The 20007-nt window shown below is 38.0% G+C and overlaps 1 protein-coding gene across 2 annotated transcripts in view; it reads left to right on the forward strand.

Annotated features, from left to right (window-relative positions):
- LOC149576641 (uncharacterized) overlaps positions 1 to 20007 on the forward strand; it is a 239168-nt gene that overhangs the window by 58555 nt on the left and 160606 nt on the right. For both annotated transcript variants that reach the window (XM_089818699.1, XM_089818690.1), the window contains exon 5: positions 2797 to 2936. In XM_089818699.1, coding sequence (XP_089674825.1) covers positions 2797 to 2936 — 140 coding nt within the window. The remainder of the gene's footprint in view (positions 1 to 2796; positions 2937 to 20007) is intronic.

Genomic DNA, 20007 nt, shown 5'->3' on the forward strand with positions numbered 1-20007 from the left:
TCTGCCTAAAAGAACTTGATTTCCCAACCATGCCAAATACTATGGGATTTGATTTTTTAAAAGATTTGATGTAAATCTTCCCAAATTTGATATAAAAAAAACTTTTTAAAAGTAGTTTTAAAAAATGGTTTAAACAAAACCTGCACCCAATGAGAAAGACAAATAAAATGTTTTCTATTTCAGCAACCCATTTGTTGTGTTATCTTCTAATGCAACTCTACTATGTTTACATACTGTGAAGTGATAAATTAACTTGTAAATATTTATGTGTCAATATTGCTTTTGAAGTAATGAAAACCTCCTATTATAAGTAAAAGACTATGTTAAATATATGTGTATGTGTTATTTATTAATGTTGTGTCCAGTGGTATCCATATTGGTGGTCTTAAAAAATGGTCGTATCCATCTGTACCCAATATTATATCTGTATCTGTATCCATGCAACTTTGGAAAGAAGGCATGACATGAGCATGAAGCCAGAGACACACAATGGCTGGCAAGAACAGTAATAGATGAATGATGAACTTCACTCAATAAGAATGAACAATAGAAATAGTTTCATCTCTGCAACTCTAGAACAAAACAGAGAAAATAGGAAGCATCAAGTATGAAGGAGCTCTATCGTAGCTACTTCGTCTTTAACAGCATTTTGGTCAGCTGTTAATACACATTTAGATGTGACTTAGTTTGACAATACTCTGTTACAAGGGAATGCGAGAGAGTTTGCAATTAAAGGAGAACTGCGAAGTGTGTCCTATTGTAGTGACAGTTAAGGGAGAACAGCTATGAGGGCACCCTACTGCACCGTGAGTAAGGGAGAGAACTACTAAGGGCACTCTATTGTAGTGACAGCTAAGGGTGAACAGCTATGAGGGCACCTTATTGCAAGTACTTCTCAACTTCCATGTTGGGGAACCATTGGTGAATCATAGTTAACATCAACCATATAGAATGGAGGACTCTATGGAGGGAGAATGGTGATCTTAGGGCATCCTTCTATGCTTCCTTACTCCATATCTTCTATTATTGGAATTCGCATATAATTTAGATTCCACTTAATGATGAATATATATATTTTTTACTCTTAACCCTTGATTTGTTTATGAATAACGTTTTTATTTTTAAATATCTACATACACATGTATGTATGTATGTATACACACACACATATATGCATGTATGTATACACACACACACACATACATAGGTACTCATTTTTATGTTGACATTGTTTCATATTGTGAGTGCAGGATTCAAGTTTTGGATCACACAACTAAAGAAAGCATTTATTTGATAAACCCTAACCCTTATTTGTTGCGATTGTGGTTTGGGGCAACTTCTAGAGTAAATTAGGAAGGGGGCATTACAATTGGTACATGAGCTTCTTGTTGATGCATGTTTAATGACTGTAACAACAATAGAATCAAATACTGAAGTATCTTATCCTCTCTTGAACAAAGCCCACTGCATGCATTAGATTGTGAAAGATTATACATGTGATTCGAAGGTTCCTTTTATTAATGGATAAGCTCAATGGACATTGTGATATGGTAGTAATCCAAGGGGCCTTATGTTTGATTCATTCTTCTCCTCTGTTGGTTGGAACTTCTTCACTGGATATTGCAGTCTCATGATGCTTCTTCGTCGAACAGACACGACTGAAATTAGCTGAAATTAAAGGGGAAAGGGTTAGAAGGATTTAAATCCACTTCTAAAGAGAATGATATCTATGGATAGTGCTCTAGTGGACAAACTTCAAATAACCAAGTTTTGCTTTGCCAAAATCAACTACAACTGCACATGAGTTGGTGCAATCTTCTTAGGGTTATGCAAAGAATTTTTATATCACAATGAACACCATCATAATTAAAAATGCACATTTAATGTTAGAAGATAAGCATCCATAAAACAGGTGCTAGTCTAACTTTACACGATAGCCTACAATCAACAAACTGATCAATATTATGAGCGTGGAAATTCATTAGACACCATTAGTTTTCTCCAATGAAATCAAAACATTTTATTTAACAAATGAGAAATTAGAAAGACACCATGCAACGAGTTGAAATAAACATGAGTCCACCATATCTTCAATGAAAACAATTTTTATTTCCCCAAGTCTTACAACAATGCCTTCCCCTTCTCCTCCACTTCTACTCTAAGGAGCAAGAGATAATATATGTCTATTTGCCTATCTATCTATGAGTTTATCTCATCTATTCTAAAGAATTACATATGAGAAGGCAGGGCCGTTATATAGATTTTCAAATTACAAGGTGTGACTCGGATTAAAACAGAGTGCAGAATCTGCATGCTATATGTTGAATTTTAATAGCAATGGAGTCAGTCACCTTGTGACAACTCCCAAATGACTTTGAATCTTTTAGAAGGGTCAGATTAATCTCATCTTTGATAGGCTGTATAATTCAAACATTTTACTGTCCTATCCTTTTCATCTGATTTCTGTGGCCCTTGGTATTAGTAATGTTTGGCATATTATGTTCAAAGGCGTGGTGAACCCTCTTTGCTCTTACTATGTTTGTGATATGTGGCTGTATTGTGCTATTATGGTATCATGTGTCTGCCTAATTAGGCTGCAAAGAGTGCCTTCTTTTGTTTGTATCAGACTCTCAGCAGATGCTGACTTGTGATTTTTGAAGAATTACTTATTGTAGTAAATTACCATAGATGCATATCATAAGCATTAAATAAATGTTCTACGAGAATGATTTCTTCATCTTTGGCTCGACATTGTGCGCTACACCTTTTTCTGATTTTAATATTTACATAGTGCAGGTTGTGTGGAGTTGATAAATTTATTATTGTCAAAGGGGCTGCCAGTAGATACTCCTAGTGATGCTGGTTCACCACTAATATGGGCTGCTGGCAGTGATAGATTAGAAGCAGTGAAAGCATTATTGGACAATGGAGCAAATGTAAGTGACGTATATGATTTATGATGACTTTTGGATTATGAGTACTTTGAAAGTACTTTCAACTTAATGAACAATGCTTGATTATGCTAATCTGGAAATCATTGGTTGGTAGTTTTGGAGAAAATTATATCTATATTATTCATGTCAGTTTCTGAATAAGAATCTACTTTGTAAAAGGCTTTCCATTGAACATAAATTGTCTGTTTATGCTAATTTAGAAGTTCTTGCTGGGCAACAATGTAGAGGATTTATGTTCTTTGTCTATTGCCTTATAAATTCTAGTCAAAAGAACTTTGTGGTTTTATGATTAGCAATTTGTCAAATGAAGAATTTTCATCCACTCGCTCAATTGTATGTTGATCACTTTGATAAGGAACCTTGTGTGGGTCGTCATATTTTTTCTAAGTTAGTGGTTCATTCCCTATTATGCTTGGATCCAGGTCTGGTTTGTTTTTACTCCCGATATGGGGTCAATTTGCTAGTAGATTATGTTAGTGTGCATGCAGATGACAATGGGTTTGTCTTGAAAAATCCTTTAACCAGTGATTAACCCAATATGTGTCATGTCCCCAATTTCTGCCCTTCCTTAGTGACAACATTTCTAGCAAGGTTGGTTTATTATCTGGTTCCCATAGGCCAACAGAGTATAGAGGGAACCAACCCAGGGGCTTTGAGAGTCATGCATGAGCTTCCCAAGTAGTTTGGAGCAGTAGACAACAGTTTCCTACAATTTAGGAGGGATTCCTAATTTGTAAGGATTGACTAGGAGTGGTCTAGGAGGCATTTGGAGACCTCGGCGGACGTTTTGGAGACTTAGAGTGCATCTCCTATTTTTTAGGAGGAACTCCCAGTTCAGTGACAGTTCTCTCAGAGGTGCACACAGTAGGGGAGTCATTGGGACTCAATTTTGGTTGATTGGGGCTGTCTCCTACTTTTTAGGAGCATCCCTAGATTTTAGGGATGGACTGCCAGTTGACCCATCTTGTCTGGCATCAGTCATAGACAAGTGACAAGGTCAGATTCATGTTTGATTGGTCATTTTGGGCCTTTTGGAACCATTTGGAAAATATTTTAATATATTTAAATATTTCCTAAGTTGGTGATTAAATAAATTAAAATAAGGTTAATAATATAACCATTTTGGAGTAATAAGGGGATTTTGGCTTCAGTTGATCAAGTACACCTATGTGTTATAGCTCGTTGGAAAGGTTTCGAATTATTATACATGATTTTTACTATCTGTAGACTTTTTGGTGCCTTTAGCTATGGAATTTTAATTAAGTAATGTTTTTCCTATAGAGTGGGGAATGGGGAGATTGGTAGGGTAGTAGGATGGATGGTTAGTGGTTAGAGTAGGTAGGTTAGTTGAGTATTAAGTTTTATTTTTATTTTTTTTAGTTTAGTTTTTATTTAATAATATTAATTCATTGCTAGTTTATGTTTTACTTAGTGGTTAATTAATTTAATTAAATTTAAGATTATGTAGGTTTGTTTAAGTTATAGGTGTTAGTGGATATTTACTTTAGTTTTAATATAAGTTAGTTTTTGATCTATAGTTTTAGGAGTTAATTTTAGTTAGATTTAGTTAGGGTTTAGAATTAAGTTAGTTTAGTATCAAAATTATATTAAATGTAATATAGTTTAGATTTTAATTTAGTTAGTATTTCTTTTAAATAAATTTATCTTTTTAATATAGTTTAGTTGCAATCATAGTTTTAATTTAGCATAAATCGAATTGGTATTTGAATGGTGATTTTATTTGAATTACAAGGTTAAGTTAATTTTGATATAAGCATCATGATAAATTAATACTAAATTTTAGGTTCTATCATCATGCAAATTTAGTAAGATTAGATAGTTAATTTTTATGTTAAAATAGTTGAAATGTTTAAAGTTAATAAATTATATATATATAATATGTTTTAATTCTAGTTAAATTGTTTTTCCTTAAAGTGACTTTTCAATATCACTTAGTTTGTAAATTGATTATTGTCTAAGAGTTTTATAGTTGATTTTGATTATACATTCTCAATGAATCTAAACTCGAATACATTTGCTTTGTCTTTTAAATAATTGTTTTCTTATTATTAAAAGTTAATGTAAGAACATAAGTTTATCGATATAAATCTTATAACTAAAGTTTCAAATCTTAATAATATAACCATCCTCTTGTTTATAATCTTAAGACGTAATGTAGAGAAACTGACTTAAACTGTAATCACAATCATTTTCAAACTTAGAGTAATTTTATCGTTATTCAAAAAAAACAAATTGTGTGTTTTTGGCTTCGAGTTTTTGGGCATGACATATAGCATGGACAACTTTAATTGAAAAAATGTTATTTTATTATATTTTATTTAAAGGGCAAAGTGTAATTTCCCTTTAGGGTTCAATTTACAATTGGAAGGGGATATAAGGAGATGGAGACCTAATTTCTTATTATCTTTTGCATATTGAAAAACTTGTTTTTGTGAATTGGCTCTGAGAGAGCAATTCTTCATCTGGAATGCAAACCCCAGGTTTTGGATTGGCTGGGATGTAGCCCTCAGCAATTATTGGCATTGGATTCTTCAGATAGTGTGCGTTGCTATCAGGGATAGAGTACACCATTCTTTATTGTGGATTCAGGTTGCAGATTTATGGTTTCAGTGTTACAGATTGATTCTTTCAGCTGGGATGTGATTCCTTGCAGTCTTACGGCTGCCATTTGCAGCAGTTTGGCATCATTGTTGGATGTAAGCTCTTTGGAATTGCATTGGATTTATTATTTGGCTTTATAAATCAGAAATCTGCTTGGTACGATTTATAGCAATTTTGATTTGGCTCTATGTTCTTATTTATTTTCAGTCTCCTCTCATGTTTATTGTTCATTATTCATTACTATTGTGAAAACTATCAAAAAACACAAAACAAAAACAAAACCTTCTGCAACTTCTGTCTATTCTCAAAGACCATCAAAGAAATCACAGGAAAATATAGTTTATTAATTTAAAAACTACAGCAGATCAGCAAGGGCATCTATCAGGGATCTTTCAATATGCCTCAACAGACTTACCAGGTTAATCTAAGCCACAAATAACGTGCCCTGCTCAAACCCTCCCCAAATTTTTATTAGAATTTAAAAGCCCTTATGTTTTTTGTTTTTGTCTTGACATCTCACTAAAGAATAATGACATTAATTTTCTCCTTTCTTCCATCCTCTTACACCACATCAACTAGTTGCTTTGAATTCACAGCACTGAGCTGGGCAGGCAAGTGGTGGATGCAGGCTGTGCAGTGGCTTTTAATTGGTTGAGCTTCAACCTTTTCTCCACTCCCATAAGCTGCCAGCTCTATCACCCTTATTGTCTCTATTTACTAAAAAATCCATTCAACCTATTTAACTTTATCATGAGAAACTATAAAATTATCATCTCATATATATTATTTGGCTATCCCATCACCCTTATTGTATTTTTTTACCCTAATTAAAAACCCATTCAACCTATTAACTTTATCATGCAAAACTAAATGTATCATCTAAAAAATGTTCTTTGGTTATAAGACCACAAAAAATACCATGAAAATTGGAAACCTAATAAAGAATGAATATAGACAATGGAAACAAGAGACTATTGAAAGCTACTAGAGAAACTCAGAAATGTGATAAATTTGTGCCTTGATGATCTTGTCTTTCGATCCTCTAATTTATTATTACATTTATTTATTTTTTAATTAATTTTAGCTGTTGTCAATTAATAATAGGCTTTTGTAAGAAAGATCATTTATTACAGAAGGCTTTAACTATTAAATTAAAAAAATTAAATATACATGTTTCAAGGATGTAATGGAAATTTGAATATAGTGAGCCATACCACACACACCCCATCGAGGGACTATACATCGTATTATAATCTCTCCTTGTATTTTGGGATTAATAATGTAGGAGCATCCTTGGGTAGTTGATATATCTTGCATCACCCAACAATATTTCCTTTTGGTTTTTCTGTTTCTAATCCACTTGGGCAGTTTCCTGTGTTATAGGTAGTGATCATTTTAGTTGGTTTGTTATTTTATACAATCCTTATGGTGTGTTCTAGATATCTTGAAGGTCCTTTGTCTAGCTTCGTAGCTTGATCTGATGTATCTAGATAAAGATATTTTATGATTGGTCCTGTCCTATATAATGTTTCCTATGCTTACGACCAGGTTGGCAAGATTGGGCTTGCAATGGAGATTCACACTGTGCGAAGCTAAATGGCACATTGATCTATGTTCTTATACATGTGACCGACCTCCATGTCTGTTCGCACGTCATGGTTTATCTATTTGGTGGCGTTCTTTTGAATTTGGGTCTTGACCTATTGGATGTAATACATTTTCTTTATCTTGGATATTGTTTGTTGGATAAGCCGATTTGTGGCTGCCAATCATGTATATAAGTAGGTCAGTAGTTCATGTATAGGGGGTAACTTGGTAGTAAGAAGATTAGCCAACATATCTGCTAGTGAAGATCGATAATAAGGCTTATGTCCTTAGTAATGAGGCACGCCTATTGAAAATCTGTATCTGCACTTGCAGGCCTACTTGATGATAATTGAAAGACATTGTACTTTTTGTGCTGGTGTTATTTATTGTCTTGTTTTGCCATTTCTGCTACATAATTTCTAGCTGCAAGGGTAAACATCTCCATAGGGAATTTCTATTGCCTTCACTGCATCAATTATGGTTCAAATGATGTCTTGGGAAAGTAGACTAGCAATGCCACAATTAGGAATGTTGTATTTGGATTGGGTGATGGAATCGAGTTGTTGAAAGATCAAACACTTCGGGCAAGGTTATAAATGGATTCTTTGGTGGGTAAATTGGTATTGGACATATTTGGTAGTGATGGATCTGGAACATAATGTGAAATGGATGAAGCATTGGATTATGTAGGCTGGATTGTGCGATATTATGATTAGTGGGTCTAGGTGATGTTTGGGAAATACATGGAACGCTCACAAAAGGAGGTACGGAAGAACTAGAGATTTTTCCAAGACTATCATGTATAGGACTAATGTTTTAGATAGATGTAGCTATAATAGGGGGGGGTATAAGTTGACACATTAGGTAATGGTATTAGAATGTGAATGGAATTCTCAACACTATTAGTGGGATTAGAAAGATTAAGAGCTTTGGCACAACTTTCAAATCCTCCTCCTCAACCGTTCAATCAAGGGGATTGCCTCACTATTAGAATATTGTTTACCTGACCAATGTTTGAGCTTTTCCAAGTCATTGACAAGCTTTACTACTTGGCTAGGAGATATTATTGCTAAGGAGTCATCCTTATCATGAGAAGTAAGGGAAGAATTATTCTCAACAATGTTAGGTATGTTGTGTAGGAATAAAAGTCTCACCTAAATTTCCATGGAAGATGTTAGTTGACTTAGGATTTCCATCCTTTAGGGAACCCATAAGTTTACAACTTCTGACAAGGATATTATTTGTAGGGCCCAAGGTCATAAGACTCATACACAAAGCTATAGAAAAAGAAGTGTTTAAAGAATGCAAATAAATTAGATCTAGATACTCCAATTAGAATTTAGATGTAAGGAATTGTGGTCATCAAAATATAATGATGCAAATAGGATGCAAGACTATTCACAAGTTTATGCATGCAAACAAGGAATCAATTGTGTACTTATTCCACCATCTCTTACATTGAAAGGAAGATGATCTCCTAGGCCTCAAGATGGATGAAGCTCTAGATGGATGTAGTGATATGTTGCTGATGGGACACTATGACTATGCCAATGTAATTGAGAAATGCAAGATCTAGGGATGAAGAGGAAGAAAAGTAGTTCTGTGCATGTAGAGGGAGATTGAGAAGTGTTTGACCAATTGTGAGACCAAATTTGGCAACTAGAGATTACATCCAACTCATAGTTCAACTTTTAGGCCTTTTTCTGGACTAAGGCAACTTGGCGGCCTTGTTCCTAGACTAGGGCAATTGAGTTGCCTTGTTTCTAGCACTTTTCGAGAAAATTAGTTGTAGACTATAGCCCTTCTCTACATATGTTTGTACCCTTTCTGTGTGTTCACCACTTGTTCCTACATAAGGGAAAGAGAGAGAATGTTGTTCAGGTTGGTGTTTGCCTAAGTCGAACCTTGATTTAGGAATCAACCTTGAATTAGAAATGAAACATGCTTGAATGAAAGCACGTTAATAAATAGCAAAGGCGTAATTTGAAAATAAAATGCTTATATACTAATAAACCTTCTTGATGTTGAAATGTTCATAACGATGCTTGGTATTCTCTTGATGTTGAAATGTTCACAAAGATTCTTGGTATTGTCTTGATGTTGATTTGAAGAGAAGATTACATTTCTGTACAAATGCTTAGATTTGCAAATTACTTCTAGTCTTCAATGCGTTGAATGCTAGTCTTCAATGCGTTGAATGCTTGATGTCTTGCCTTAGGACTTGAAATGCAAAATTGTAGTGGAGTTCCTTTTCGAATGTAATAAGAGATTTCAAAATGGGGGAGGGTGGCTTGTTTAAATTTTATATATCTTTCCTAACCATATTTTTGTGCAAAACTTGAAGGAGGTTGATGAGGGTCTATAATCTTTGCCCAAACAAAATGACCATTGCATGGTTCAAATTTGGGGCCAAACCTTGGGAACAGGGCAGCTTTTGGGAATGGGGCAACCGAGTTGCCATTATTCTCCAAGTCACCTTGGTCCACCCAAGACGGACCCACATTTGGACTAGAGGTCCTATTTAGAGAGAGGATGTTGAAGTATATGCAAAATTAGGGCTTGATCAAGCATATTGGGCATGGAAAGCAAGGAATGTAATGTCCTTATCTTCAAAGATTTAGGAATATAATTCAGATTTTACAGTTTTATGTATAACACAAACCAAACTATGTCTTTGTACAATAAACTCCTTTACACAAACCACCAAACTATACTAAAAAATAATATTATCATTCTACTCCAAAATTATCCAACAGTAATTTTTTCTTCATCAAATGAAGATGACAATTCGTAGGACTGCTTAACTGTAACACATTCGTAAAGCTCACTCACTTCAAAAACACTCTGAGCAACACCTAAAATAAACCTGGAAACTATAAAAGCAGCAACAAATGAGTCATCAATTCTTCTTTGGCCCTAATACAATCTCAGAGTGAGAATGTTGTCAAAGGGTTTTTGTCATTGCTCGCACAATGTGTTAGCCAACTGGATGGTTCCGGCGGTATTTTGTATTCTGTAGCCGACGGTTCGACGATGTTTCTATAGCCAACGGTCCGACGGTGTTCCTGTAGCCGATGGTCCGACGATGTTTCTGTAGCCGACGGTCCGGCGGTGTTTCTGTATTCTGTAGCCGACGGTTCGGCGGTGTTTCGGTATTCCGTAGCCGACGGTCCGGCAGTAAATAGTTTGTAACGGATAGAATAATTGTGGCCGACGGACTCCTTCGGGAAGGTTTGGCAGTAGTATTTATATCCCGTCTGGGATCATTGTAAATCATCATTCATGATTCATCTACTATTGCGAATATTATTCTGCTATTTTGCTATTATTGTCTGTATGTGTTGACTTCTTTACCTGTACGGTAAACATTTGGCGCCGTTGCCTTATGAATCTGGAAGGTGGGAGGAATGAGGATTAATCCCAAATCAGCTTAACAAGGATCGGAATAAGGCGAAGGGAAAAGATGGAATCCGTATTGCGCAAGAGAATTTAATTCTAGCACAGCAAGCCGAATGCCGACGAAGATTTTAGAGGATTGCCGACGGAAACCGAAGTGCGGAGGAATTGTTGGAGGAGACTCGGCAACGGGTGGAATTGGTGGAAGAAGCACGGGAGGAGTTCTTGAATTTGTGTTCGCCGAGGGAAGAAAATTCAGACGGGAGAGCATCAACTCGCACGGCTCGCAGTGCCGACGGAGCACGAGCGTGGAGTGACCTCTTCGTCCAGGATAGACTTCTGCGGGAAACAATTTCGGAGGATCCTTTGTCTTCACCAAGGTTTGCAGCTGTCGACACCTTCGGTGTGGGAGACCAGTTCGCCGGTGTGGGAGTTCAGACTGCCGGTGTGGGAGTGACGACTGCTGGTGTAGGAGTGCAGACCTCCAGAGTTATGGCAGGACCCAAAGAAAAATTATCGAAATTTGAAGGCGATGGTACAGCCGACCCTCTCCGACATTGTAAGACATGTGAGACAATCTGGCGGGCAAATGGAATCACAGATACCGACGAATGGGCCAGGCAATTTCCGGCAATCCTACGGGGTGTCGCGATTGATTGGTTTTCAGATATGGATCCGCAGAAGCTGGATACATGGGATAACATTAAAAAGGAGTTCTTGGCGGAATTTAAACTTTTGCGAGATGATAATGAAATTGTAGCGGAAATTTTCAATACCAAGCAAGGGAAGCACGAAACTGTCCGTGTCTACGCCAGGAGATTGAAAGACTTAATAAACAAAATGGAAAGCAAGCCAGCGGACGGATTGCAGAAAAGGTGGTTTGTGGACGGCCTACGCTCACAGCTGTAGAGGAAAATGAAAATTGTACCACCGTCGTCATATGCGGATGCTTATAACAGAGCACTGGACCTTGAAAGTGAACAGAAGACAAAGAAGAAGAAAACTAGCTTCTTTGATTCTGATGACGACGAGCCTGCCGGAGATGATAGTAGTGACGACGAAGGTAGTAGCAAAAAGGTTCGTGCCTTACAAAAGGATATGGTTCGAATGATGAAGGAGTTTAAAAACATGCAGAAGGAGCCAAAAGGCAGTGAACTGTGGTGCACGGAGTGTAAGACAGACGGGCATACTAAGGGATCGTGTCCGAAGAACCAATTCTGTGACATCTGTCAGATCATGGGCCATTCGACAAAGGACTGTCCTTTTAACATGAAGAAAAGAGGATCTCCGCAGGTGTTTCTCACACAAGAGGCTTTCCCGTCGGGTAGTAGCGGAAACACGAATACTACCGGTGCTACATCTGGAGGATACAGGAATAATAGCAGAGGGCAAAATAACAACAATGCAACCAATAACAATAATAATGGGAGCCGAAGTCGAACTCAGTATGATGCAAACGGACGGCCGATCGTTCAATGCCGGGCATGTAATTTGTGGGGTCATTTTGCGCAGGATTGTACAGCGGCAAACACACCGAAATTATTATGCAGATGGTGCGGACCCGGCGATCACGAAGATTCCAAGTGTCCAAAGGCTGGAGTAAACTTGATCACTGTTGGCACGGATGTAGAGGAGGTTCTGGCAATTACACGGAGGCAAGCGAAGGAAAAGAGGAAAGTGGGGGAAGCGCAAGCGGACATTGCAAAGGCATCGACGGCGCGGACATCTCAGTTGAAGGATATCACGGGCACCTTGGCAAGGAACTTCAAAACAAAACCTTGTACGACAGATCTTACAAACGGAGATACCGGTCAAGATAAGTGACCTCCTTCTCACAATGCCCCAGTTACGGACGGCCATTCTGAATCATACACCGTTTCCGAAAGCACCGGAGGACACAGGAAGGGATAGTAGGGAAGCGACGACAATAGACCCAATGCTGCTGGCACTCACATCCGGACGGTATCCAACGGTCGTCGAGATGGGGATTTTGGGAAATGTTTTGACAGAGACAATTGTTGACGGAGGGTCCGGCGTGAATGTGTTGCCGAAGGATACTTGGAAGAAGCTGGGAAAGCCGACATTGTGGCCACCTGCATTTCAGTTGCTCATGGCAGACCAACATGGAATCAAACTGTTGGGAAATTTGAAAGCGCAACCGGTAACAATTGGTACGCAACCATTTTTATTGGATTTTGTGGTCATTCCATTAAAAAGAAAAGGCTATGATGCTATTCTGGGACGGGATTGGTTGGTGCAAGCAAAAGTAAAACATGATTGGAAACGCAATACCCTATCAATGGAGCGCGGAGGCAAAAGATTCATAATTGACTTGCACACGCAAATGGTTGGCGAGGAGGCAGCATTGTCAGATTCTGACAGTGAAGGCGAGAGTGATGACGAAGGAAAGAGGAGAATGGAACCGGATGAAGGAGTATTGAGACTTGACGGAGGATCGAATGACGACGACTTGAACTCGGTGAATGGCCTTTACCACTGGCAGATAGAAGACTACGAACTCTTTCCGAGCTGCAATATGTTAACGGTTGACGAAGATGAGAAAAAGGAGGAAAACGAATGTCCGGAGGAATGCAGGGAAGCAGAACAAGGAAAAGCTGCCAAGGCTGAAGCTGAGGGAAAGAACATACAGTTTGAACTCAGAAAAACGAAAAATCCCATTCTCCGGTACATGGTGAATGGACCGCGCGGAAGGAAAAGGTTACACCGCAACATAAATTTAGTGGAAGGGCACCGACAGCAAGGAAACAATCCAGTTGCACGACGACCACAGGCACAGTGGGCAATGGGGGTGGCACAGAACAAACGTAAGGCGTACGACGGTCAGAATGAAATCAAAGTGGAAAAGTTCAAGGGCAAATGGGTTGGACCATATCAAATTCGGAAGGTCGGCGACAATGGAGCGATCAGATTATCAACTTTGGACGGGCAAAAAGTACCTCCGGCAGTCAACAAATCCAAATTCAAAATATATGGTGCCAAGAAGACTCCGTCGCTGTCACAAGATGGCCAGCTGACTCCGTCGTCGTTGCAGAATGGTGACCCCTGGAGGCAAAATGGAGGTACCTTTGTTATTTGATTTCTTTTAGGAGGGGAAAAAAAAAAAATTTAGAAAAAAAAATAAAAAATAAAAAAAAGAAAAATGAAAAAATTTTTTGAAAAAAAAAAAAAAGAAAAAAAAGAAAAAGAAAATTAAAAACAAAAAAAAAAAGAAAAAGAAAAATGAAAAAAATTTTTGAAAAAAAAAAAAAAAAAAAATTGAAGCCGCGGGCAAGTCAGACCTCGCGGGCAACACCTGCCGGAGGTCCCGCGGGCAAGTCTACCCGCGGACAACACCAAACAGAGGCCCCGCGGGCAACAGCTTCCGCGAAGAAAATAAAGCCTCGCGGGCGACGAAGAAGAAATAAAGCTCCGCGGGCGTTTGAGAAGACGGAAAAGCTTCCGCTGAAGAAACGCCTGAAGCAAATGTTGTCTCAGGGGACGCAATCATTGTCAGATTTGCAGGGTTCAGCTTTGGAAATTTTTAAGCAAATGCAGCAAGCAAGTGATCTCCAAGCCAATGGTAAATTTAGAGCCATGAAACAGGTGCACAGGAGATTATGAGTGGGTAGTGGCGGTCAGCGAAAATTTGATCACGAAGGAAGAGAGAGGAATTGAAACTAATGATCCGCGGGGAGAACAGGAAGGCCGCGGGCGCCAATCAAAGGTTCAGTACCTAAAAAAAAAAAACGTCGACAGAATCAAGTTGTTCAGAATGAGTGATAGATGATGCCAAAGGGAAGGGGACGCATCCGTGGTTGCCAGAAAGAGTGTAGAATTGGCAGATAATGACAGAAATGGTGTGATCCGTGCATTTCTATGTGGGTTGCGAAGTGTTAATCTGGTCTTGGCGGCGACCGCCCTGTACTACGACAGGGAGTGCACCCGGGGCGTTGCCCCAGGACCCCGCGAGGGCGCTGCCCCTTGACCCCGCCGGGGGCGTTGCTCCTTGGACCCCCAGTCGTGGCGGATATCAGTCGTGGGAGTCTGACCAGTTGAGAAGAGTTGAAGTTGCTGCAGGCATGGACTTTCTGTGTACTAGAGGCAGTGGGAGCAAGTGTTGGCTGTGAGGCTGTCTTGGTGGATGCGTAGAGAGCTCGGGAGGAGCTGATCATCCAGTTGGAGGTAGTGCAGCGACACTTGGCTCAGGGTACCGAGGAATTGAAAACAGAGAAAGCAGCACAGGTGGCTATCAAGGTCAGCTTGAGGAGATAGTATTGTGTTAGCAGAGGCTATAGATGTAACGGGATGAATGTGGAAGTGATGTGACAGAAGCAGATTTCTCTTGTTGTAGTCACTCTGTTAATGTATTTTGTTTGTTAATTTGTCTCAGATATTTTGTCAGTCGTCAGGAGACGACTTTTCTTTTTGGGGGGGATGGTGTTAGCCGAATGGATGGTTCCGGCGGTATTTTGTATTCTGTAGCCGACGGTCCGGCGATGTTTCTGTAGCCAACGGTCCGGCGGTGTTCTTGTAGCCGACGATCCGGCGATGTTTCTGCAGCCGACGGTCCGGCGGTGTTTCTGTATTCTGTAGCTGACGGTCCGACGGTGTTTCGGTATTCCGTAGCCGACGGTCCGGCGGTAAATAGTTTGTAACGGATAGAATAATTGTGGCCGACGGACTCATTCGGGAAGGTTCGGCAGTAGTATTTATATCCCGTCTGGGACCATTGTAAATCATCATTCATGATTCATCTACTATTGCGAATATTATTCTGCTATTCTGCTATTATTGTCTGTATGTGTTGACTTCTTTACCTGTACGGTAAACACAATGCACATGGGTTTCCAGCCACAAGCTCTCCTTCAATGGGGCTTTGTCGACTGAAGAAGCTTATTGTAAATCTGCAAATGTAGAGAAGAAAGTGATAATCAACAACACTCCAATTTACCAAAATCCCAATATTTATATCCATCATGTACGCAAGATTTGGGTGCTGAAATTTAAATTCCCTCCTTTATAATTCCTGCTCATAAAATTATGATAGTTGCCAAAAGTTGTTTTTCTCTACTTGTAATAGTAGAAACTTTAGCAAAATGACACAAACTCAAATTCAAACTCCTTTAGAGTTTCTACTAATCTAATTATGACAATTGCCAAACATATTCAGAGTTATCAAAGATTATCCTCCTCTTGTAATGATGGAAACTTTCAATAAATTTTTTTGCAAAAACTTTCCAAAATGACATAAATTCCAACACCCAATTGAGTGTTTCTATTTAATATTTAATATTTAATGTCCTCTTGATTTGAGGATGTTTAGACTATTCTAAATATTAAATTAATTATTCTGTAAAGGGGACATGACAAGTCCTCCCTCTTCGAAATTGCTTGTTCCCAGCACTGACAATTTGGATGCTCAAAAATTGCTGGACCTTACCATGTCACATCCTCTATTGGTGAACTCTTCCATTTACTCAAGTATTTAGTAATGCTTCTGTTTCTCAATCTTTTCTCACTAGTTTTCAAAACTTCTTTAGGAATCAAGATTAAGTTTCCTTCATCATCCAAGGGTGGCAAATCAAGTGAAGGCACTATCTGTAATCCATGGACTTTCTTCAAACAAGAAACATGGCATACATTGTGGATCCAATTGTTTGAAGGACACTCCAATTCATATGCTACCTCATCTTCTCTTCTGATGATCCTGTATGGTCCATAGAATTTGGGCTTCTGCTTTTCAGCCCCAGTCTTTTTTATAGAGCTGTCTATATGGCTGCAATCTAAGGAAAACTATGTCCCCCATCTCAAAAGATCTGTTTCTTCTTCCTTAGCTGCATACACGTTTTGTTGGTTCTGTGCTTACCTTAAGTTATCCCATAGTGACCATAATATATTTTGACTCTGTTAAGAAAATCAGTAGCTGCGGGTACTCTACTGTCTGAAATGAATAAACTCAGTAAATGAAAGTGCATCATACCCATAAAATGCTCGAAAGGGTAGCATGCCAATGGACATGTGGTGAGTTGTGTTGTAGCAGTACTCTCCCAAGTGCAACCATTAAGCCATGTAGTTTGCTGATTTGAATCACGATTTCTCAAGTAGCTTTCTATCCACTTATTAAGAGTTTCTGTTTGGCCATTTGTTGGTGGATGATAACTTGTGCTAGTAGTGAGTTCTATACCTATCAAATGGAAAGCCTCCTTCCAAAAAGAACACATGAATTTACTATCTTTGTTACTAAAAATGTGTTAGCCCCAATATTTTTCAGTCACCTAGAGTTTATATTCCTCTATTCAATGTCTGAGATCTTAAAGTTTTAAGTGTCTTCCCCCCATGGGAGGTCGATGTCATCAAGACTGCTTGTCTTGTCAAAATAGAGTCTCAAATCAGGTTTGTGTTAGTTAAAGTCATTTGCTCACCAAACAGTTGAACTTTTGAACCTTTTGAACTCTTGAACCTATTTGAACCTCTGAACCACTTTGTACCATTTGAACCACTTAGAACCTTGATTTAAAATGTTTCAAACCGGTTCAATAACATATGTAGTTTAAAGCAAGCAGGTGGCAGGTACCGAGGCTGACGTATTGCAGTGTGCTCTCATCATCGGCCTAGTAAAATTAATGATGACTTCTAAAAGGTATAATCTTCTTTTTGGGGTACAACATGGCCGAGGTGACACCAAAATAGAAATTAATCTCTCTGTACATGTCATGCACGACAATCATTAAGTGGTAATTTTAAATGAGAGGGTACACAACAAGAGGCAAGATGTCACATGTGAAAGTTATCACGATGCAATAAGAATCATAAAAACCGAAAAGACTATTATTAATTAGACATACCGTGGGTTGTTAAATTGAGCGGTACTTTGAGCAAGCAAAATCTTTCTAAATTTGCACCTCAAGATTTGTCTTAAGTGCCATTATTATTTAAGGGTCTTTTTTGAAAAAGTTAAGTAATTATTCAAGTGCTTGCAGCAGAGGTGGAGTTCAGGCCATTCAAGGAATATTTGTTGGTGTTTTTACTGTTGATTCAAGGTTATTTTTGACACTTCACTCAGTTTCTTTTTCTGTATAAGCTTTCCATTGCATATATTCTGGGTGTCTGTGCTCATAATTGTGCCAGTAAAAGCATGTAGTCATCTCTCCATCTGTTTGGTAGTCATACCAGCATGAATTGTAAGGGACCCATACTTGCAGATACAGATTTGCGAGGGTTAGATGTGGTATCCATTTCAGAGAAGTTATCTACTGTATTAGAGGAACTTGGCATGACTGAAATCCTTATTAGTGGTTTAATAAAGGCCGTTGCTTTTCCTTCTGCTGCAATAAGCTCTGAACTTGTACAGGAATGCATGAATCATTACGATGTCAAGGCCAAGTGCATTAGAAGGAATGATGGGGCTGGGTGATGTCTGTTCTAAAGATACCTGATGAATCCTTTGTGAATTTTTCTCCAACCTAGTCTCTTGCCAAGTTCAAGGAAGAATCTGATAAATGCCGTAGCATAATAGCCATGCATTGGGCTAAGAAGAATTATAAAGGTGGTTCTAGGTTACCTGTAAGTCTAAACAAAGAAGAATTAAAGCCCCATATACATGACCTGGTGGTTCTATTACACAGAGTTAGAGGTTCCCCAGATGCCTACTTGTGGGAAGATTGGATGTTTTATTATATAGAAATCATAGTGGAAGGCAAGCAATACCTTGATTGGGCCGAAATGATTGCTAGTTCAATATGATCACAAATGAAATGGACTCAAATCATCAAAAAAGGCTTTTTCATGTCCTCATATCATATGTACCTGTCCGGCCTTTACACAAGACCTTTCATCCTTGCCCCATGAACCTTTTGATGATCAAATTACTATTTATGATTATTGCCCCCTGTTACAAAAGAACCGTGCTTTAGAAGATTACAAAATGTGCATGATGTCTTCATGGGTAGATTGTGTTTTGAATTGGCAGCAGTGTTTGAATAGAGAATGTCAATTGAAGCCCTACAATTAGTATAGACCTATGGTAGTGTATTCATCCAATTTCCCAGATTCACTTTCATTAGAGTTGGGGGTTTTGATGAAGAACCCGTGAAACTACCCAAGTATGCCCTAGATTGTTTTGTATTGGCTGAACTCTATAGGTACTTGGGAGTTGTGGTTAAGAAGTTCCTTACTGAAGATAAATGGGATAATGTCTTTCCCTTCAAGATAGGCAAATTCTCGTATGAAAATATGGAAAATGCTTTAAGTGTTGGCTTTGATCTTTGCACCTTTGACTTCAAGTTCTACAAGGAGAGAAAAGGCTTTGATAACAAAGGATTTGCAAAAGCCGCATTGGAATTGGAAGACAAGATTGTGCTGCTGCCCTATATCGAAGATTTCTGGGAAGATTGTGCTAATGAAAAGGAAGTTTTGAAAAGAGATCACTCTAGGATGCTGGTGTCACAAATTGCCTCTTTCCAGCTGAAGTTGAATGTTAAGGGAGTTCATGTGATGAATCAAGCTTTTTGCGATGTCTCTAAATTGTTTTTGATTTTTTAAAATTGAATGATAATATGTCTTCAATGTTCTCCTATGTTGAGAATTATATATCTTGTATTTTGAAAGTTTACGTCCTTTAGATTTTGAAAGATATTTTATTTCATATATTTAACATTATTTTATTATATAATAATGTTTAATATTATTTAATAAAGGTTACACATCTCATTTGATATTTTAACAATTTAATAATTTATAATAAATATAACGTGATTCATATTATATCTTATTGTATTAATTAATTTTATAAATTGTTAATTTATAATTAATACTACTATTACCATGATAAACATTGTATTTATTAATTTGATATTTAAATAATGTGTGTATTTAAATATTATTGTAGATATTAATTAGGGCTCATGACATCGTTTCCCACCTTTGTTTGCGCATTTCTCATATACTGTTATGCCCTTCTGGTGGTTACATAGAGGTTATTGGGAGTATGTGGCTTTTTCCTTTCTATTTGCAATGCTAAATATCCCCACCTTGCTTTTTTGTGTTACATAGCAGCATTAAAGTCAGTGAAGCAAAGTGGATTTAACCACAGAGAAAACTTTGTAGTTAAGCGCACTCAAACTAGAGTAGTACTGGGATGGATGACCTAGGAAATCTCGATGCTTCATTACCTCTGTGAGCATCACCTAGATCCAATGAGTGCCAAGTGCTTCATTCATTCTCATGTGAGATTGGTTCATGTGAACCACTACTCATGAAACATGGTCAATGAGTTTGGCTCAAAAATTAAACAGTTGAATCTTGATAGCAATATCACTATTCACTTGTTTTACAAGTCAGTATAATATAATTGGTGATCAATTTTCAATTGGGCTTAAAATAGACCTTGTTTAGATTGTATTGAGGATGAACTTGTCTCAAATTGGCAACCGTGGACAATGGTCTAGTC

This window comes from Cupressus sempervirens, chromosome 1 (genome assembly GCF_028749045.1).
Source record: "Cupressus sempervirens isolate cs-2001-9-10 chromosome 1, ASM2874904v1, whole genome shotgun sequence".
Taxonomy (NCBI): domain Eukaryota; kingdom Viridiplantae; phylum Streptophyta; class Pinopsida; order Cupressales; family Cupressaceae; genus Cupressus; species Cupressus sempervirens.